Below are 22,814 nucleotides of genomic sequence, written 5' to 3' on the forward strand. Positions count from 1 at the left end.
ATATTTAAGATATCACTGAATTTAGTTTACCAGACAAGAATAGACCTTTAATAATATGAAAATACAAAATAGTGTCCACACTATCCGTGTGATTCTCCTGAAACAAAGCAATTCCCAGTCACGTGGATGGCTTCAGTTTCTTCTTCTTTGACTTCACCATCTGAGGCAAATGGATCTTGAAGGCAGTCCTAAAAATAATAATTACGTCAATTTTGTCAAATGAAACCACTAGCAAGCCCCCAGTTACTACTGGAGCTATCCAGAGCTGAAACTATTTATACAAATAAAGAAACTCATTACTGTTTTTTCCTATGGGTCCATGTTTTAAGTTATGATGTAAACCTTAACTACTCACTCGCAAGTTGTGCAGATGGGACTGAAGTTGCAGAATACTTGGAAAGAAAAGATGGGTATTGATTAAATCACTGAATTTTCAAGTTGTGTTACTGGGCAATTTGCTTGTAATATGTTACTGGGCAACACACTTACTTGACAAACACACTGAGCAGACGTAACCAATTTCGATGAGGTTTCGATGGCAAAAGCATGCAGCTCTGTAGTCTACGTGTACAGGCGGTGGCAGCACCAGATGTGAGCGTTGGTCCGAGTCGGGCAGGAATACCCACTGTTCAGAACACAGATTGACAATCATCATTGCTGATCAATCCTCTCTTGTAGGGCTAGACAATATGCCCAAAATATAATCACAATGTTTTCCAGTGCAAATGACTGTTACATTTATCTTGTAATACAATTGTCAGTCATATTTAATTCAAAACTTTCCTTTTACTTTTTAATACTGCTGCAAGGAATCCTTTTGATTAACTTAAAACATATACAGTATGTGTATATAGTCTTTTACAAAATGTATAAATTGTGATGGTATGGTAAAATGCATACCTTTGCATGGTTCATACCTTCCAGCCCTACATACTCTATTCATAATACAGTAAGATCAAGTTGGGTCCTCACCAAAAGGTATTGTGCCAGGGCAATCTTCTGTGGTATCTTTAGGTACAATCCTCCCGTTATGTCGCAAGCCTAAAAAAACGAATAACATTAGTTGAAAGTTAAGACTCTCTTCATTGGATAATTTTATGTTAAACTTTAAAACAAGAATGTCACTGGTACCTGCTGAAGAAGCCCAGAGTCTGCATCCAACACACAAGCATCTATCGCAATATTCTAGAACAAAACACACAACATATATATTTTTTTAAATGAATAAATGTACCGGTATGTCAGTGACGGTATAATCAAAGTACAGTCAAGTGTTTTACCTGCTTTTGGGCAGCAAAGATGACATTCATGAAGTTCATGTACTGGAGGGCACAGTCTTCTGCCGCTTTTACCACCTATCCAGTACAAACAAGTCAAGGTTGCATTAAAAAAAATATATACAGTATATATTATGAAATGTGAAACACTCATGAAATCAGGCGAGCAAGGCTTACCAATATTCTTGATTTCATCTCTTGTCCAGCTGAAAAAATAAACGGGATATATATGTATTTGAAAAAATTGTAATCTATTATAGAGGATTGGCGTAATTACTCAAGCATAGTAAGTTAACTGAAATGTATTCTTTACCGTCCATCTCCTTCATGACTCTGTGGATATCTGAATACTGAAAGTTAAAGGAATAGTTACAATCTGATACAAATCAACTACAAATGTGGTGTTAACTGCAAGGGAAAATCTAGTCAAGAAATGCAACCAGGGGCGGCTAAGTGGCACAGTGGGCAAGGCGCTCTCCACTAATGCAGGAGATGCTGGGTTCGAGCCCAGCTCTCGGCACTGCTACCAGCTTGGTTGGTCGTTCAGACTAACACAATTGGCAGTGTTAGGGGTGGGAAGCTGGTGGGTGGGGATCGGACGTTGTGGACAGCGACTCAGGTCGGTTGGTGCGCCTGCGCAGCAGAATCAGGAAGTGACGGGGGCAGCGTGAGCCTCCCACGTGCTACTCCTCGCCACTGAGAGATCGCACTGTGCAGGTGAAAAGATGCGACGGCTGCCTCCTCGTGTACCGGAGGGGACACGTCATGCAAGGCTTCGTCCACATTGCAGCCTAACAGCGTTCGAGACAGGGGAGGGTAGAATTGGACAATACGAAAAAATTGGGATGGGAGAAAAATAGAAAATGGGAGAAAAAGTAGATAAAAAGAAATGCAACCAGTTGGGCGGCTAAGTGGTGCAGTGGGCAAGGCGCTCGCCACTAACGCAGGAGATGCTGGGTTCGAGCCCAGCTCTTGGCGTTGCTTCCAGCTTGGCTGGTCGTTCATACTAATACAATTGGCAGTATTAGGCTTTGTGTCCACCGGGGACGTTTTTTTCAAGACGGACCGCTTTGAAAAGCAAAAAAAAAAAGCTCCGAGCGTTTTCCTGAGTCTCGCAACTGACGCGGCTCCCCCACTTGCTCAATGTTGATTGGTCGGTCGAAAAAAGTTACCTTGATGAGCGCGCTCCTCTCCAAAAGTTGAACTAGTTTCAACTTTAGGCACTGGGAGCGCTCCGCCCAAAAACGCCAGCCTCCGAGAGCGCTAAAACGCGAGGTGCGGCGCTGGGAAAAGGAGCGCGCCTGTCGCGTCTGTAGTATAGAAATGAATGACAGAAAGGAGCTGACAACTCATAAAACGTCCCCGGTCGACACAGGCCCTTAGGGGGTGGGAAAGCCCCTACAGGTCGGTTGGTGCGCCTGTACAGCAGAATCAGGAAGCAACGGGGGCAGCGTGAGCCTCCCACGCGTTACTCCTCGCCGCTGAGAGATCGCGCTGTACAGGTGAAAAGATGCGACGGCTGCCTCCTCGTGTACCGGAGGGGACACGTGATGCAAGGCTTCGTCCACATTGCAGCCGACCAGTGGGAGGCATGGTCTAACAACGTTCGAGACAGGGGAGGGTAGAATTGGATAATACGAAATTGGGATGGGAGACAAATAGAAAATGGGAAGAAAAAGTAGATAAAAAAAATGCAACCAGTTAAAATTATATATACAGTAAATCCTGTCAATATGACCTTTGATATGACCATTTACATCACTACTCAACAATCTCTTAATATGTCACATGTTAAGCCATTACATTATGTATTCAATGGAGTTTTTGATCAGCAGTTGGTTAAATTGGTGCTATAGTGAACAGTAGGAGAAAAGGGGTCCCTGAAAACTCATATTTTTCTACACAGGAGCACAGGGGTGACATAGAACACAAACAGAGTGCACTGGAGTAATGTAAACATGCCCTTGTGCTTCAAATTGTGGTCAATACGATCTTCCTCAAAATCAACAAATGCCCATTTAAAAATAATATTGCACTAAAGACTACACATGAAATATCTGACACCAGGCCTAAATAAAACAATCCCAATTTACCCTTTTTTTGTCAACATCTCTGCTTCCAAACTGTCCACACATCTAGGGCTGGGTATCATTTGCAAATTTTCGATACTGGTGTCAATATGATACCTGGGATTCAATACAGATACTAAAACGTTTTTTTTCCCGATACCTTACTTTGCAGAGTTATGTGCGTTGTGTGTAGTGTATGAGCCAATCGGAGGCTTTGTTACATTTTGGATTGTGGTTGAACAGAGGAAATGTTATATCTTGTAACAATCATGCTCATTGGCTCACTGACAGTGATGAGATTAACTACTTGGGTATCTAGTGATGCACCGATGTGAAAATTGTGGCCAGGGTGCTCCAGTAGCACACCATGTTACCGCGCTCGCGCGGGACTCCGTGCTGCGTCACGGATCTGGTTGACTCCGAGTTCGATTCACGGACTCGCCGTCATTTGCCGAATGTCTCCCCCTGCTCTCTCTCCCGTTTCACCCTGCAACTGTCGGTCATGCTTGACCAGGAAAGCGATAAACGCTAAAAAAAAAAAAAAAAAAGTTTTAAAAAAAGAAAATTGTGGCCGATACCGATAACCGATATTAATATTGCTGTTCTGGCCGATACCGATATTTACCGATGTCGATATCTCTGTATAGAAAACACTTTATGATAATCAAATAAAGAGCTATTTTCCAAAATGCATAATTTTTTTTACTTTTGTAACTTATTTTCAGAAATGACTGATATTTTGAAACTATTTAAGGCCAAAACATGTAAAAAGAAAACCGATACCGATGTGTAAAAAAACGGCCATATCGGCCGATATTATATCGGCGGCCGATATATCGTGCATCACTAGTATCGAACAAGCATTTTTCAATACTCAATAGTATTGAAGCAATTCGATCATTCAATACCATAAAAGTATTGCATTTTGATACCCAGCCCTACTCGCATCCTTTGGGGAGTGACTCCAAGGACATTGTGGATGAAAGCACTTGACTGCACTTGAAGGTGCTCTAGAGCTAGATAACTTCAGTTAAATGGATACCATGTTAGAAATGTAAAATCTATTATCTTCAGACATTTGAGAAGGATACAGCAGAGAGCTTTGGCAAGAGATCCAGCCAACAAAGTATCAGTGGAATGTGCCCTCACTTCAGCTGTAAAGACAAAGGTGAGATGGATGGTCAAGGAAACAGAAAGTTTGACAACAAGCACTCATAGCAATCATTAGACTAGATAACAACTTTATACTCACTTTTTGACATGACATTCCTGATCTCTTCCGCAACAAGGTTATTGGCAACTGACAGAAGTTCATACTTCCCGTCACCGCCAGAGGATAAACCATCATCCCCAGCACCATTCCCTGCTTTCCAGTTCTTGTTGGGATACAGAAAGTGACTGCAGAGAGATAAGTGGAGGAGATGCATCATTCAAACACATTCCCCCAGATTGTAAAATCAAAGATCTGCAGGGGAATGACCACTGACCAAGGGAGATATGAGGCTCCTTTAGGCATGGCTACTCTGCTATACCCCCCCCCCCCCCACACATAAACCTATCTGGAACACAGCACCACTGTAACCCACCTGGGTCCTCCGCATTGAGAAACCAAACATCTACCGATCAGTCAAAGTGGAATGAACCTCCCCTGACCTAGGTTTACTAGGCTTTGGGCACTGTTACATCTAATGCAGTGCGTTATGCAACACGCCCAATGGGTGGTTAAGGTGGAGGTGGGCTCCAATGAGATTACGGTAGGGGTGGGGTTTATGCATGAGATACCAAGTCTTTAAGGAGACCCATTGTGGTACACATGCTCTTATAATGGCGGTCACTAGGTACTAGCAGGCACTTGGCACCTGTCCTCGAACGGCAAAACCTCTGCTCACCAGCACCATGTGACCACGTATGTTAAAATATAACAGTCTTATCCATTCCGCCACCTGAAAAGGATCCAAATCGGGGTGTGAAGTGGAGGGTATTTAACTTAGGAGTGAGTTTACACCATCGCAAGGTTTCAACCTTGTCACACTAATATGAACCTACATTCTGCATTCTAATGAGAAAGGGGCTGATGATGGGTTACCTGTCTTGACAGTGGCTGGCTATAATGGCCAGTTTGTTGGTTCTGGTCATGACCATGTGTGAGTTGCCCATGACCATAACAGCATCCATACACTTGGAAAGGGTGAACTAGATGGAGAGGAGGGGAATAAAGCCTTTTAGACTCAACCAACGGCAGGGCAATATGAAAGAAATTCATATCAAAATCTGGAATTATTTTTCCATATAATCTACGTCCCGTTAACTATATCTGTTCATATATAGCAAAATCCGATGGTTAAATTATCCAATTGCTGTTCATCACATTGAACTACATAATTGAATGCGTGTCAAAACAAAACTTGTAACTAAAATTAAATTGAGAGAAGTTTGAGTCAATATGTTGTCATCATTCATTTAGATTACATAAGTGTGCAATTATGTCACAATATCATAATTGAATAATCACCCTACAATCCCATTATGATACAATTACGATCATATTGAATACATGCCCAACCCTAACTCGACCGCTATAAGAAATATACAAATCTCCAGAAAATGTATGATTTATAGCAACAGAAACGCTTACCTCTGGGTCCCTCTGTGCTTGCTGGCCCCACCATATGGGATTTACATCCACAACAATGACCAGGAGGTTGAGTTCATCCTCTGAACAACAAAGCAAAGTGGATGACATCAGCAGCCTGCTAAGCTTATATATATATATATATATACACTGCTAGAAAAATAAAGGGAACACAAAATCATTACAATGTAACTCAAGTCAATCACACTTCTGACTGAGATATCAACCTGTCCAGTTAGGAAGCAACACTGATTGTGAATCAATTTCACCTGCTGTTGTGCAACTGGAACAGACAACAGGTGGAAATGAGAGGCAATTAGCAAGACAACCCCTATAAAGGAATGTTATATTTCTATTGGCTATCGATTTCTGCTTTCGCCTATGGGACGTCCTCTGCGCCTATTGCGCGTCAACTGAAACTTCTCACATGCACCTTTCATCTGCCCGACCACACCCACCTCTGGCCAGTACTTAGCCCAGGTGTGGTGATCAACTCCCCCTTCCTCATTGTTTCAATGAAACGTAGAGCTCACAGGCCTTCTGCAGTTTTGGGACAGTAGTTTAGCTAGTTAGGAGAGTTAAAAAAAAAAAAAAAAGAAAGAAAAAAAAAATATATATATATATATATATATATATGGATTTGTCAAGGGGCTCGGGTCTCCCGGGCCGTTTCGTCCGGCAGGTCGCCACATCGCGCCCTGGGCTCTCGCTTGGGAGCCCCGACAGCCCATCGACTTTAGCCGGTGCCCCGACGTCGAGGAGAGCAGGGGCAATGGCGGCGAGCCACACATGGCGATGGGGGCGCTGCCCCTTCCAGCTCGGTGGGTTCGACCAGGCCGCAGGCCAGCATGGACGCAACGGCGTTCACCGAGGGGGACCTGCGACGAGGGCTCTCGTCCAGGAACCGACATTTCCAGGAGGAGAGCCTCCAGAGTGGCCCGTCTACGGAGCTCGACTATGCGGGGCCGGAGGCCTTCGAACCCCGCGTGGACCTTCGCCTAGAGGCCCTGGGGGCTGAACCTCGAGGGGCCTTCGACGGACTCGCCTACGATGTGGACGCCCCCCTGTCGGTGTCGTCAATGGAGATGTCGGGGCTGATGCCGCACCCGACCCCACAGGACGTCGCCCAGGAGGAGGACAGACTGCGTCGGGACATGGCTGTCATCTTCCTGAGGGTGATGGCAGCGGCGGCGGCTGCAAACGGCACCCCGCTTCCAGTGCCACCACCGGGACCCCCCGAGGACGACCTGGTAGGCCACTATTTTAGGGGAGGCTCACGTGGCGAGCCCCCCATGCCAGGGCAGTACAGTGCAACATATATATCGCACATGCTACAGCAACAGCGGTCTGTGCGATGGATGGATTTACTTCAATAGCACTGGTGCGATAGGGATTCGGTTCATATAGATACTCTTATTTAGAAAATCCTGTAGCGGGTCTCATTTCTGCCCACGTGCAGCTCCAGCTAGGCTCCGAAAGCTAGCAACGTTCAGGTGCATATGATACTCTTATTTTGAAAAAACTCTTGTGACAACTCAACGAGTCATATCCGCCCTATCCGTGCTTCTGCAAGGAGCAGCGCGTTGGTCGGTTGGTGCGCACTGCTGCGTTAACACAGCAGTGCGCCTACACGTCCCGAAATAAGTCTGTGGTGTTTTTTTTTTCTCGCAACGGGTCAAATGCATCTACATGCTTTGCACCGTCGCCATTCCTTTATGCGCACATCGCCCGAAATTAACGTTTATGTACCATTACAATCACTACAACGTTAGCAAGCTAACAAGCTAATCCTGATCAGAGGTGCAGAGCCAGCAGACAGTGTGGACTGGGGAAAGGGAAATGGGGGGGCACTCTCTCCCCTTCCCTGTGTGTGTGCGTGCGTGCGTTTGGAAAGACGATGAAGTCACTAGTCAGGACTCAGGACAGGAGTATATTATAGTAAACTGAGGATGGACAGATAATGTTGATATTCAAATATAAACAAGTTTCGAGAGGAGTGGAAGTTTGAAGACAGACTAGACTACAATATGATGCGGGGGTGGTGAGTTGAAACAGTGTGTGTGAATGAATGAATGAAAACTTTATTTAACAGATTGCAGAATGGGTACAGTACAGTACGGCTCAATACACACAATTGTTAAGGGGATGCAGACCAGAGAAAGACGTTTGTCTTGTTTACATCAGGGTCCCCCATTGTGTGTGTGTGTGTCCCAACCGACCCCACTTCTATGTTTCAATAAATTATTTGCATTTAAAACTATTAACGCTGACTCATTCCTTCAGTCCACTCAAAATTATGCTAATATTCCTTATGTTGTTTATGATATTAATTGAAAATAGCATATGAGAGTATCATAGTAATAATAACACATGGCGATATACTAAATGACAGCCAAACATGGCACTGCAACTAAATAACACAAATACAATAGGCACATTTGTGACTGTTACAAATATAACACGTTTTATACTTGTGCTACAAGATTTTGGCCTGTGCTACAAAACTATCAACCTCTGTAGCACCAGTGCTATGTGCAAAAAAAGTTAACGTACAGCCCTGCCCCATGCTATGCCCGGCCCTCCCCTCAGTTCTTTCATATGTTGCCACGGGCCGGGAATTACCACATATCAAGGGTCTGACTAAGGCCTACCTCCATTTTACCCAGGTAGAAGGGTTGGTACAGGGGATGACGACAGGTATGCCTCGGCTGGCATCCGTCATATGCCCCGAGATGATATGGCACCCCAGCCTCAAGCCCATGCCGAAAGGCAAGATGGCTCAACAGCTGGCGGAGTGGGCAAACAAGGTCTACATGGCTTCCATGCAGAGCCTGGCCGCCACGAACAACATTGCCCAGATTGCGGCATTCAAGTCCAAGCTGGTGGCGAGGGGTGATTTGCTGAGCCTGGATGACAATGACGTCCTGGCTCAGTCCATGGGGGCCATTCTGCATCTGACACAGCTGCAGAGTGTAGCCGCCGGCAAACTGGCAGCGCTGGCAACGCTGACCCAGAGGACCCTGTGGCTGGAGCAGTCATCCCTGCAGGACCGCAGGAAACTACCGCTTCTCCTCGCCCCCCTCTCTGATGCCGGGCTCTTTGGCTCGTCAATCGAGGAGGTAGCAGTGGCTTGCCGGGAGATGGAAGAACAGCGACTGTTCTTGGGGCGCCACTTTTCTGCGGGGAAAGCAGCTGGTGACGCGCTGAAGGAGACATGCCCCAACGGCAAGCGCCGGAGGGCCCTGTTACGGAGCGGTCGCGGCGCAGCCCAGAGTGGGGCCGCATACAAGGCTGGACCCCACCCACGCTACGCGCCCTATCCTTCGGACGCCGCCTGGGACTACTCTGCGCCGCCAGCGCACCCGGCAGCGTCATCGGGACACCTCCCGACTCGAGATTATAGGCTCGCCCCCCCTCGAGGGACTCGAGGGCGAGGCGCAGCGCAAAGAGGGTGGTGAAGGGTAGGGGGACCAGGCAGGAGCGTCGAGTGTTCCCCCCGTTCGCCCCAGGTGATTATGTACCTGTTTGTTAGGTGCGACTGTCGGTAGTGGGGAGTAGATTTGTCCAGGACCCCCATCATCTTTATTATTGTATAATACGATTTGGAGCCACTGTTTCTTGTGTGCCGTTTAGCCCAGAGACCTGCGGACGGTGCTTGGTCCCATGTTTTCAAATTGAAAACTTGGAATAGCGTTACACCTGGGGGGGGGGTCCTTGAATCTACTCATATATATGTTGGGATATGATGTTTAGTCATCTCCCCCATGAATGTGCCTGATATGATGTCTGACAACGGGTACACCATGCTACCTCTCCTGGTTTGGGGAGGTAGATGTAGATGGTAGACATTTGTATGTCTTTTTTCAAAAATAACTGATGTGTTGGATTCATTCAGTGACCCCGCCCTCATTATTATTATAATGAAATTTGGAACCGCTGTTTCTTGTGATGTTTAGCCCAGAGAGGCCTGCGAGCAGGGCTTGGTTCCATGTTTTAATAAAACTTGGACCCAGCTTTACACCTAGGGGATCCCTGAGAATCTACTCATATGTTGTAATATGACGGGCGGCCGTCTCCTTCGGGAGTACGCCTGATGTGATGAGCCAAGCATGTACGCTGCATCGCCATTCCTGCTGTGACAGTAGGTGGTGACATTTTAATAATAATAATAATAATAATAATAGATTGGATTTTAAGAGAGAAGCGCCTTTCTCAGACTCAAGGACACTGTACAAGGAAAGGATGGAAAAAATAAGATGTGGATAAGGATGTGTCAAATACGAACGTCGCTTATCAATGACTTGTTTGCGGTCAACATTGTCGGGTACTGGTAAGTGGTAACACATATTCCACGCTGTTCTGATGGTGGGCAATGACTGGGATCGTCTCCGGTTACTTGCCTGACAAGTAAAATGTGGAATCCGGACTATTTTTTCCCCATGCGTTTCATTCAATCCAATCCAATGGGGTGCAGTACCATCCGGAGAGATGATAGGGGGCGGTATTTTCCCTGTTCGAGCTCAGACAGATCCCCACTGGTAACGTGAGGCTATATTGATGAAAAATGAATGGAAATCGATAATAAAAAAAAATAACGATTAAACGACGAGATATCTCGTCGTTGGCACTCAGCGGTTGGCATGAACTAACGAGATTTCCCGTCATTGGCACTGAAAGTGTTAAGAGTTGGAAAGGGGGGGCACGGAGGTGAACAGGACGAAAAGTCTTTCTCTGGTCTGCACCCCCCTTAGCGATTGCGTGTATTGAGCGTACGGTGTGGTACCCGTTCTCCAAAGTGTTGAATTAAAAAAGGAAAATATATAGTAATTTTCAATTAGTTAATCAATCATTGATGTGGGACCTCGGCCACTGGGTTATGTCACATCTCACGTGGCGGACTTCGCCGACTCCCCCTAACGTGGGGTGCCGGGCCAATACGGTGGGGAGGTAGTGGGCCTATTCTGCCTCCCTACGGCCTAACGTATTGGTAGTTAGAGGTCAGTGCTTCCGGGTTCCGGGTGTTTTGCAACACTGCCGTTAGGAACCGAGCACACCCCCGGATCTGTCGGAACAGATGGGTACAGATGGGAAGGAGTTTTTTTTTTTTTTTTTACATAGGTTTCCCTCATCCAATCCAGGCTCGAGCTCTGCTCTTACTAAGGTATTGGTCAGCCTGTAGGTCCCTGTAACCCCTGGGGGGCTCGGTGAGAGGGCTCGTCTGGTTAGACGCAGCCAGAGTCAGTCCCTCTAGCGCCTCTGTGACTTATGGCCAAACGTACACCCCCTGTCTGGTTTTACAGAGGGGCAGCTACGTTAGGGGACGCAGGACTCATCCTGGCCGCGCCGGGCGGGGTCAGTCTTAACCTAGTGTCCACCAGGTGTCAGTCATGCTCTGCTTTACTGGTCGCGTGAAGGCCCTGGCATTCCTGGGAAGCTCGCTGGCGGCTGCCTCGGCAGGCCTGGCCCGGAGCTTCCGGTATAAGAATGGGTGGGGCCGACCTACCGTCACAGGGGGGGCTCACCCAGCAGGTGGGCCACGGCGGAGCTGCTTCGGGCAGAAGAGGTGCGGCCCTCGGAGCTGGAACCCCTTCTGCCGGGCAACTGGCGGGGTGCATGGTGAGGTAGACAGCGGTTTTCCGCATGATCTACTCGCCTTGTGCGTTTTTGGGGTAACTGCGCCCCACTGCGCATTGGTCGGAGTCCTACCCCCCGCACCTCGTTAGGAGGGGCGAGGGGGCCGAGACCCCACCCAATGTTTTTCTGATAGGTCGGGAAGGGGACCTCAGGGGGTGCATCTGTCAGGGCTACGTGTCCTGCTTCGCCGTTGTCCCATAGGCGAAAGCAGAAAGCGATAGCCAATAGAAATATAATGGTGGTTATCCGATAACCCTAGTTATATGATATTGGCGTAGCTTTCTGCTTTTACAAGCAAAAGATAAACCCTAAGACCCTTGGCTGTGTTTCGTTGAAATTCCGACTCGGAAGGGGGAGTTGATCACCAGACCTGGGCTAAGTACTGGCCAGAGGTGGGCGTGGTCGGGCAGATGAAAGGTGCATGTGAGAAGTTTCAGTTGACGCACAATAGGCGCAGAGGACTTCCCATAGGCGAAAGCAGAAAGCTACGCCAATATCATATAACTAGGGTTATCAGATAACCACCGGTTCTGCAGGTGGTGGGCTGGTGGCCACAGACCGTTTCCCTGTCCTCGTACTTTCTGGCTGATTTTGGTTACTTTTGCATTTTGCCAGTGCCCGCCCCTCACCACTAGAGGTAGCATGAGGCGGTGTCTGCAACCCACAGAAGTTGCTCAGGTAGTGCAGCTCATCCAGGATGGCATGGTACATCATTGCACGCTGTGGCAAGAAGGTTTGCTGTGTCTCCCAGCACAGTGTCAAGAGCATAGAGGAGATACCAGGAGACAGGCCAGTACACTAGGAGATGTGGAGGGGGCTGTAGGAGGACAACAACCCAGCAGCAGGACCGCTATCTTGTCCTTTGTGCCAGGAGGAACAGGAGGAGCACCACCAGAGCCCTACAAAACAGCAGGCCACTAATGTGCATGTTTCTGCTGAAACAGACTCCATGAAGGCCCAATGTCCACAAGTGGGGCCTGTGCTCACAGCCCAACACCGTGCAGCCCAATTGGCATTTGCCAGAGAACACCAGGATTGGCAGATTTGCCATTGGCTCCCTGTGCTCTTCGCGGATGAGAGCAGGTTTACACTGAGCACATGTGACAGACGTGACAGAGTCTGGAGACACCGTGGAGAACGTTCTGCTGCCTGCAACATCCTCCAGCATGACCGGTTTGGCGGTGGGTAAGTGATGGTCTGGGGGGCATATCCTTGGAGGGCCGCACAGACCTCCATGTGCTAGCCAGAGGTACCATGACTGCCATTAGGTACAGGGATGAGATCCTCAGACCATTATGCTGGTGCAGTGGGCCCTGGATTCCTTCTCATGCATGACGATGCTCGGCCTCATGTGGCTGGAGTGCATCAGCAGTTCCTGCATGACGAAGGCATTGATGCTATGGACTGGCCTGCCCGTTCCCCAGACCTGAATCCAATCGAGCACCTCTGGGACATCATGTCTCATTCCATCCACTGACGCCACGTCGCACCACAGACTGTCCAGGAGTTGACTGATGCCCTGATCCAGGTCTGGGAGGAGATCCCTCAGGAGATCCCTCAGGAGAATTTCCAGAGAAGTTGGATCAGCCTGTGATCTGATTTTGCCACTTTTATTTTGAGTATGATTCTGAATCCAGACCTCCATGGAATTAATGCTTTATTTTGTTCTCAATAGGGCTGCAACGATTAGTCGACATAATCGACGACGTCGATTATAAAAAATCGTTGACGAGAAATTGTTGCGTCGATTAGTCATTAAAAAAAAAAAAAATTATTTAATTTTTTATTTTTTTTTTGTACACTACCTATCTTTGTGAGAGTGGCTTCTCAGGGTTCCAGACAACATCATAACATGCTGATCCCATAGCAAATTTTGGACATTGAAAACATTGTTCCCCTGCAGGAGATGATGATCAGACTAGACACACAATACATTACACACGCACTCCTCTCTCACTCACACACAGCGATCAGAGTAAGACACACACATACACACTCCTCTCACTCACACACAGCGATCAGAGTAAGACACACACACATTCACACTCCTCTCTCTCACACACAGCGATCAGAGTAAGACACACACACATTCACACTCCTCTCACTCACACACAGCGATCAGAGTAAGACACACACACATACACAAATTACACAGTACACACCTCTCACTCACACAGCGATCAGAGTAAGACACACACACAAATTACACAGTACACACACTCCTCTCACTCACACAGCGATCAGAGTAAGACACACACACATACACACACACACGGACTCCTCTCACACACAGCAAACAAAAGTTATTTAAAGTACACTTCCACTTTAATTTGTATTATTTAATTTATTTATCTTGTTATGAGTGATTGCTGTATTGTTCTTCAAATACATTTTCATTTAAAGTGGCTTAAAGATCCAAATTCAAATGTTTCATGAGTCATTATTTTAATTTGCTATGGGATCATCATGTTATGATGTTGTTGTTTGGTCCTGACAAGAGTCTCAAAGTCTGGGGTGATGGTAGACAAGCAACTCTGAGGTCATGCTCAATGTCCAATCTGTTCCTCTGCTCTGTCTTCAGCTGGACCAGAGCTGAGAAGCCACTTTCACAAAGATAGGTAATTAAAAAAAAATCATTTTTTTGTTGTTGTTGTTGTTGTTGTTGTTTACATTGGTTTTCGATTAGTCGACTAAGCGAAAAAATAATCGGCAGATTAGTCGACTACCAAATTAGTCATTAGTTGCAGCCCTAGTTCTCAACGCATTCCACTAATGAATAAAGATTTTCAACTGGAATATTTAATTCAGAGCAGTGTATATATATATAGCCTGATATACATGATTCATACACTGTATATAAATACATGGAAATGTAGCAAACTGAGTCGGCCCCTTTAGAGTAATTAAGACGTTTATAGCATAATCAGTGGTGCAGTCGTAATATGGGCCAAGGCCAAACGCCACGCGCGCGGTGCATACATGTTCCCTCGGTTGCGCACAGAACAGATGATTATTATGCATAACAATGTTTTGCATAATCTGAAGAGTTCACACATTTAAAAAATAAAAACATCACGTGTGTGAGAGAGCGACAGACTAAAGGAGTCGCCGTAGTTATTTACGTTAATGAGTGATTGATTGAAAACTTTATTAACAGATTGCAGAATGGGTACAATACAGTACAGCTCAATACACACAATTGTTAAGGGGATGCAGACCAGAGAAATACTTTCGTCTTGTTACAGTGGGTGACAATATTGTCACAAGGAAAGACGAAATTACCTACCTGGGTTCCATCCTAGAGGCAAATCTTTCCTGTGACAAAATGGCATCCAATGTAATAAAAAAAGTCAACCAACGAACTAGATTCCTGTACCGGATCTCCTCTCTGGTAAACAAGAATACCCTGAAGACTCTGGCAGGAGCACTCATTCAAGGGTACTATGACTATGCGTGCACCTCATGGTACCAAAGCACCTCAAAGGCGCTTAAAACAAAATTACAAACATCACAAAACAAACTGGTCAGACTACTACTTGACCTGAACCCCAGAACCCACCTCACCCCTGCCCACTTTGACAACCTAGGATGGCTTAGAGTAGACGACAGAGTACAGCAACTTGCAATGGGCCTGGTCTACAAGATACACTATATGACCGGGGTGCCCATGTACATGTCAAAATACTTCCCAAAGGTCAGTGAATACCACAACCACTACACCAGAGGAAGCTCAACAAATCATGTTAAACCCAGATTCGGCTCAAACAAGGGACTAAACACGTTTCGCAATTATGCCACAACAATGTGGAACGCCCTACCCAAAGCTGTAAAGGAATGTGAATCCCTGCCCACATTCAAAACCGCTCTTAAAGAGCACCTACGGGAGGCTGCAATTCGAAACTGGCCACCGTAAATGCCCAAAACCCCCACCACCTCCTAACAGACAGTCTCCTCCCCGCCGTATGTATATTTCTCTCCCACCCACCCACCCCCCCCTAATGTACAGTCCCCTCCCCATCATATGTATATACTCTGTCAGGATCTAGGGGTAACAGTACTGTATATTGGAATACCGTTTATGTCACAAATGTATCAGTACTAAATACCTATATGTCCATATGCCATAAATGTCATGTATGTTGTGTATGTCATAAATGTCTATATGAATTGAAAATGGGGGACCCTGATGGAAACAAGACAAACGTCTTTCTCAGGTCTGCATCCCCTTAACAATTGTATGTATTGAGCCGTACTGTATTGTACCCATTCTGCAATCTGTTAAATAAAGTTTTCATTCATTCATTCATTGTTTACATCAGGGTCCCCCATTTTCAATTCATCAGGACATATACATACAGATAGACAGTACTAGGATGGCTTAGAGTAGACGACAGAGTACAACAACTTGCAATGGGCCTGGTCTACAAGATACACTACACGACCAAGGTACCCATGTACATGTCAAAATACTTCCCAAAGGTCAGTGAATACCACGATCACAACACCAGAGGGAGCTCCACAAATCATGTTAAACCCAGATTCGGCTCAAATAAGGGACTAAACACGTTTCGCAATTATGCCACATCAATGTGGAACGCCCTACCCAAAGCTGTAAAGGAATGTGGATCACTACCCACTTTCAAAACCTCTCTCAAGGGACACCTACGGGAGACTGCAATTCAACACTGGCCCCTGTAAATATCCTAACCCAACCCCCTCCAATGTACAGTCATTTACCTAGTATGGTTGTCAATAGTTCAATGTACAATTGTGTTTGTTTGTACAGTGTCTCCTCCCCCCCCCCCCCTCAATGTACAGTGTTACTTGTTTATACAGTGTGCCCCCCCCCCCCCCCAACCACCTCCAATGTAAATTACCCAGTATGGTTGTCAATATCCCAATGTACCCAACCCCCCCCCACCCAACCTCCTCCAATGTACAGTTTCTACGTCAAATGTATATACTCCCTTTTCTTGACTCCTTCTGTATCACAAAAAGTACTGTATTTGCAAATCTGGTATGTCATAAATGTATAGATGTAGCAGTACTGACTATCTGTATGTCATGTATGTCATATATGTCTATATGAATTGAAAATGGGGGACCCTGATGGAAACAAGACAAACGTCTTTCTCAGGTCTGCATCCCCTTAACAATTGTATGTATTGAGCCGTACTGTATTGTACCCATTCTGCAATCTGTTAAATAAAGTTTTCATTCATTCATTCACACCCGCTAACTAAGTACCAGAGTGACCAGCTAACCATGTATTGGAGTAGCCCCTTTCGTGACTTTCGGTTTGCAAGCCTGGGGCTTTTGTGACCGGAGGCTTGCAAACCGAAAGTCACGAAAGGGGCTAGTATTGGAGGTGCATCTAAATGTGTGAATAAGGACTAAACTAAAAGCCAGACGAAGTCGCTCACTAGTATTGCATACCTGATGCCATGATGACAGGATCTCAAGTAACGTTATGGGATTCAGTGATAAAAGGATGTTGAAATTCCATCTAACGTTACTGGCTAGGATAAAACTACACACAGATACGCGTTCAAGCGCACATGCACGCTTGGATCTGGATACTTGGAACGGGCTAACTTGTTATCTGTAATGTATATAAAAACAAGAATATAATAGCAAAACCATATACACGTTGCTCTTTCTGCCTGGCAAAACTTAGCGTGACAAAAGAACAACCACAAGCAAGCATACGTCATCAAGCGGCGACATCTTCTTCTTCTTCTGCTTCTATTTTGTTGGCGGTTGGCAATCACTTTCCGCATTACCGCCATCTACTGATAAGGAGTGTGGATCTGGATGTTCTAAATCCTATAAAATAAACCTGTTGTTCTCAAAAAATAAAATAAACTCTCCATACAAACTTCTCCAGAATTTCTTTGCAATATGTCAACTATTTTAAGTGATATCTTTTCCCTCTGCAAATTCCTAATAAGAACTGTTCTTTGCCTTTGATATAATGTACACTGTTCTACAACATGGTCTACCGTTTCTTGTCTAACACTGCACTCACATTGTCCATTAATATGCTTTTTTAACTTTACTAACGTACTGTTCAACCCTGTATGTCCCAACCTCAATCTTGTAAACACGTCCTCTTCTTGCTTGTTTCTACTAGTAGCCCTACTCCAACCCACCCTTTTTTGCACCCCATAAAACCATCTCCCTAACCTCTCATTATCCCACATGACTTTCCATTTTTCCTTAACCTTTAGTTTGACTATACTTTGGATTTCAGCCTTACTACTTACTCTGTATATTCATTGTAACTCTAGGAAGTTCACAAGCTTTTTTGGCCAACTTGTCCGCCAACTCATTCCCTCGAACTCCTATATGGGCCGGAATGAGAATGACGCTGCAACGAACGGCTGCCTTTCTGTTTGCTCCGTCGAGACTGTGCTTACTTTTGTTAATATTTATAGTTTTAAGAGTTTTGTCTGTACCAACAGTAGGTGCATTTAATGTGTATGACCGTCAGTCACTTATAGACATCGGATTACGGGAAACTTACCGATTGGATTACTCACTGGACCAGCTTTCCGAACCGCAACAATGGCCTGAGGAGATTCTCCGGAGAATGGGACCAGACCCTTTGTTCCTTGATCCCAGGAACAAAGGAACCAGACGGCGTGGGAAGAGAGCTGGGATCCGTAACAGGCTGAGATCCAGACGCCACCGAACGCCATTGCCCAGTATATTGCTAGCCAATGTACAATCAATTGACAATAAACTGGATGACATCCGAGCAAGGATTCAATACCAAAGAGACGTCAGAGACTGCAACGTTCTCTGCTTCACCGAAACGTGGCTCACGCCGGACGTTCCAGACCACGCTATCCAACCAGCCGAACACTTCTTTATCCACCGCAAGGATCGTACAGCAGAGTCCGGTAAACAACGTGGAGGAGGTATTGCCTTCATGTTTAACAACAATTGGAGCGATCCAACTAACGTGAAGGAATTATCCAACCACTGCTGCCCAGACCTGGAATATATAACCATCAAGTGTCGTCCTTTCTTCCTCCAGAGGGAGTTAACGGCGATCATCCTTGTAGGAGTGTATATTCCACCGCAAGCCAGTAACAACGTCGCGCTCTCCAGACTCCACGACGAGGTAAATAGAATACAAGCGGCGAACGTTAACGCCGCCATTTTAGTGCTGGGTGATTTCAATAGCGCCAATCTGAGAAAGGTATTACCGGACTTCTATCAGCATGTGACTTGCAACACCAGAGGCGGTAACATCCTAGATCACTGTTACACGCAATTTAAAGGTGGCTACAAGGCTCATTCTGATAGTGGCTTTGGTAAATCAGATCACGCGTCCATCTTTCTTTCACCAATGTACAAACAGAGAATCAAAAGTACTCCTGTAGTCTCGCGAGAGGTGCAGAAATGGGATTTGACGTCAGAGGAGACGCTCCAGTCTGCGTTTGACTGCACAGACTGGAATGTGTTCCGCGACACAGATAACATTAATGTCTACACGGAGACAGTGCTGGACTATGTTTGTACTATGGTGGAAGAAACAATCCCCACTACCAAAATGAGAGTTTACCCAAATCAAAAACCCTGGGTAGACAAATCCGTCCGTGAAGCTCTGAGAGAGCGCACCAAAGCATACAACGACGGCCTAGTGGCAGGCAACATGAATGACCACAAGGTGGCGCGATACAACGTAAGGAGGACAGTGTCAGAGGCCAAACGGCGCTACAGGGATAAAATTGAACTCCAGTTTGAACAAGCTGACTCTAGAGCTATGTGGCAGGGGCTCAAAACGATGACAGACTACAAAGGCGCCTCCCTCAAACTGAACAGTGACATCTCCTTAGCAAATGACCTCAATACCTTCTATGCGAGGTTTGATGCTGGTAATAACAACACCAGCTCACAAGCCATGGCAATGGGGGGGGGGGGGGGGGTCGGCTGCTGATGGAGGCGCAGTGTTCAGGGTAACAGAGCATGAGGTGAGGCGGACCTTTAAAAAAGTGAATATCAGGAAGGCAGCAGGTCCGGACGGCATCCCCGGCCGCGTCCTAAAAGTCTGTGCCGACCAACTGGCCCCAGTATTCACTGACATATTTAACCTGTCCTTAGAACAGGCTGCCACCCCACCTGCCTGAAGAAGTCCACTATTATCCCTGTACCCAAAAAATCCAAGCCTGCTTGCCTCAACGACTACCGCCCTGTAGCTCTCACCTCCATAGCCATGAAGTGCTTTGAGAAGCTAGTAAAGGGCTACATCTGCTCCTCCCTCCCCATCAACATGGACCCCCTGCAATTTGCATACCGCCCCAACAGGTCCACGGAGGACGCCATAGCCCATGTGCTGCACACAGCAGCATCACACCTGGACAAGAGGCAGGGGAACTATGTGAGAATGCTATTCATCGACTACAGCTCGGCATTCAATACCATAGTCCCCTCCATACTCATAGCCAAGCTCAGGGACCTGGGCTTGAACTATGACCTCTGCCAGTGGGTCTTGGACTTCCTGACTGGCAGACCCCAGGTGGTGAGAGCAGGCAACTGCACCTCCTCATCCATCACCCTCAACATAGGGGCCCCCCAGGGCTGTGTTCTGAGTCCCCTCCTCTACTCCCTGTACACACACGACTGTGTGGCTCAGCGGAGTAGCAATACAATCATCAAATTTGCTGACGACACAGTGGTGGTGGGCCTGATCTCTGCCAACGACGAGAGGGCCTACCTGGAAGAGGTCAAGGTCCTGGCGGGATGGTGCCAGGAAAACAGCCTCTCCCTGAACGTCAGCAAAACAAAGGAGATGATTGTGGACTTCAGGAGGTCGGGGGTCAAGGACTACAGCCCCCTCAGCATCGACGGGGCACCGGTTGAGAGAGTCAACAGCTTTAAGTACCTCGGAGCCTACATATCCGAGGACTTGACCTGGACCACACACATTGACAGTGTTGTGAAGAAGGCACGACAACGCCTCTACTTCCTCAGGCGCCTAAGGAAGTTCCAAGTCAGTCAGAAGATCCTTAAGAACTTCTACTCATGTACAATAGAGAGCATCTTGACCGGCAACATCACCTCCTGGTTTGGGAATAGCACTGCACAAGACCGAAGCAGACTACAAAGAGTGACACGTTCAGCCGAACGCACAATTGGAGGGGGGCTCCCCACCCTCCAGAACATTTACAACAAGCGTTGCAAGGGCAAGGCTAAGAGAATCATTAAAGACTCCAGTCACCCGAACAACTGCCTCTTTGAACTGCTGCGGTCAGGCAAGCGATACCGGAGTCTCAAGGCGAGCACAGAAAGACTCAGAAGAAGCTTCTATCCCCAGGCCATCAGGCTGCTAAACGAACAATGAACACTACACAACAACAACCACCAAACGCACATAGCACACACATCCACACGCACACACTCACTTTAAACAAACACACTGTAGCACCCACTCCACACACTTTATAGCACACACCCACTTTAAACAAACACACTGTAGCACCCACTCCCCACACTTTATATTTATTGATGAAGGATTGCACTACAACTCGTACACCTTACTGTAAATTGTACCTAAATTGTACCTCATCCCATTTCTGCTTTGCACTATATAGTACTGTACATTAGTACACTGCATAGTATTGTATATTATATGGTAACTCAGAACATTGTACATATGTCTATACCGAACACTGTGACCTCATTTTCTTCTTCTAAATTACATGCTATACTATGTTATTTGATACTATCTTGTCTAGCACAGTCTCTGGAGCGTAACAGTAAGAAGCATTTTGTATGAAAGTATTCTGTACTTCTGTATGACAACTATTAAAGAAACTTGAACCCACAAAAAGGCAACCATGATACCTGAGCGCCGAAGTCTGTCTACCATCTGCACTATTTCCAGTACAATGTCCAGCCTTGACTGGGACACAACATCTTGAATACTTATCAATGAAGACATTGAGTCTGACGCAATTAAAACCTCACTCTTAGGCCTATTCTCCTCTATCCATGATAACGCTATCATTATAGCTACTAGTTCTGCCGTATATACTGCTATACTGTCACTCAATCTCTATTTTTTTGAAATTCTAAGACTTGGGATCGTAAATGCCGCACCCACTCTGCTTGACTCCATCTTAGACGCATCTGTATAAGCCACCAGTCTTTCTCCATGTTTTATCCTGATATGACTCTCCACCATATGACTGCTCATTTCCTCTCTCTCCTTTAACTCCAATAGGTCTATATCAACAACAGGGGTACCCATCAACCACAGAGGAACTGCTGGGAAACAGACTGTTGGACACACACTCATTTCCAGAATGCCCATCTCTCTAGCTTTTGATTTTATAATCCACCCAAAACTTTCTAGCTGCGCCTTCTCTTTGTTCTACCTTTGATTCCCATTTGATGAAGCTTAATAATAAGGCCCTGTCTCCAAACCATATCATAGGCCTTTTCAATATAAAAAAAAACACAGCAATAACTGACTCCTTATTTACCTGTGCTTTCCTAATAGCGTCTTCAAGAGCAACAGCTGGGTCCATGGGAGATGTTAATGCTATGGGCCTATAATTACTAGGGTATTTTGCGTCCTTACCAGGCTTTCTAATTGGAATGATGACTGACTGTTTCCACACTTCTGGAATCTCCCCTTCAGACCATACTTTATTAAACAACCTCAGTACCACTTCTTTGGATATATCACTCAATTTCTCCAACATAGAGTAACAAATACTGTCTCTACCTGGCGTTGTTTTCCCTACTTTCCTTAGAGCTCTATTCATTTCATGCACTGTAAATGCTGTATTTAATACCCTATCCTCTCCATCTTCACCAAATTCTACATTTCTTCCAAACCTATCCACTGTTAACTCTCTCCCTTCCCGTTCTTCTTGCGTTAAATTATCAGAACTATACACAAGCGGCGACATCTGGGATACATAGAGAGGTTTTGATTGATTGATTGATTGATTGATTGAAAATTGTATTAACAGATTGCAGAATGGGTACAATACAGTACAGCTCAATACACACAATTGTTAAGGGGATGCAGAACAGAGAAAGACTTTCGTCTTGTTTACATCAGGGTCCCCCATTTTCAATTCATCGTACCTTGATTGATTGATTGAACATTTTATTAACAGATTGCAGAATGGGTACAATACAGTACAGCTCAATACACACAATTGTTAAGGGGATGCAGAC

At 46.0% G+C, this 22,814-nt stretch overlaps 1 protein-coding gene across 1 annotated transcript; it reads right to left on the bottom strand.

The window, feature by feature from the left end:
• Window positions 1–49: 49 nt before the first annotated feature.
• gtf2h3 (general transcription factor IIH, polypeptide 3) lies at window positions 50–17,285 on the bottom strand. Its single transcript, XM_084316404.1, has 13 exons — window positions 17,049–17,285; window positions 5,982–6,061; window positions 5,433–5,539; window positions 4,599–4,744; window positions 4,438–4,500; window positions 1,591–1,620; window positions 1,455–1,483; window positions 1,281–1,355; window positions 1,132–1,185; window positions 973–1,041; window positions 490–625; window positions 356–392; window positions 50–188 (listed from the first exon to the last, which is right to left on the bottom strand). Exons 1-13 carry the CDS (start codon window positions 17,056–17,058, stop codon window positions 119–121), a joined length of 906 nt encoding a protein of 301 aa, XP_084172530.1. The 5' UTR covers window positions 17,059–17,285; the 3' UTR covers window positions 50–118.
• Between the last annotated feature and the right edge of the window lie 5,529 nt (window positions 17,286–22,814).

Source organism: Notolepis coatsorum (genome assembly GCF_963971535.1).
Source record: "Notolepis coatsorum genome assembly, chromosome: 1".
Classification (NCBI taxonomy): Eukaryota; Metazoa; Chordata; class Actinopteri; order Aulopiformes; family Paralepididae; genus Notolepis; species Notolepis coatsorum.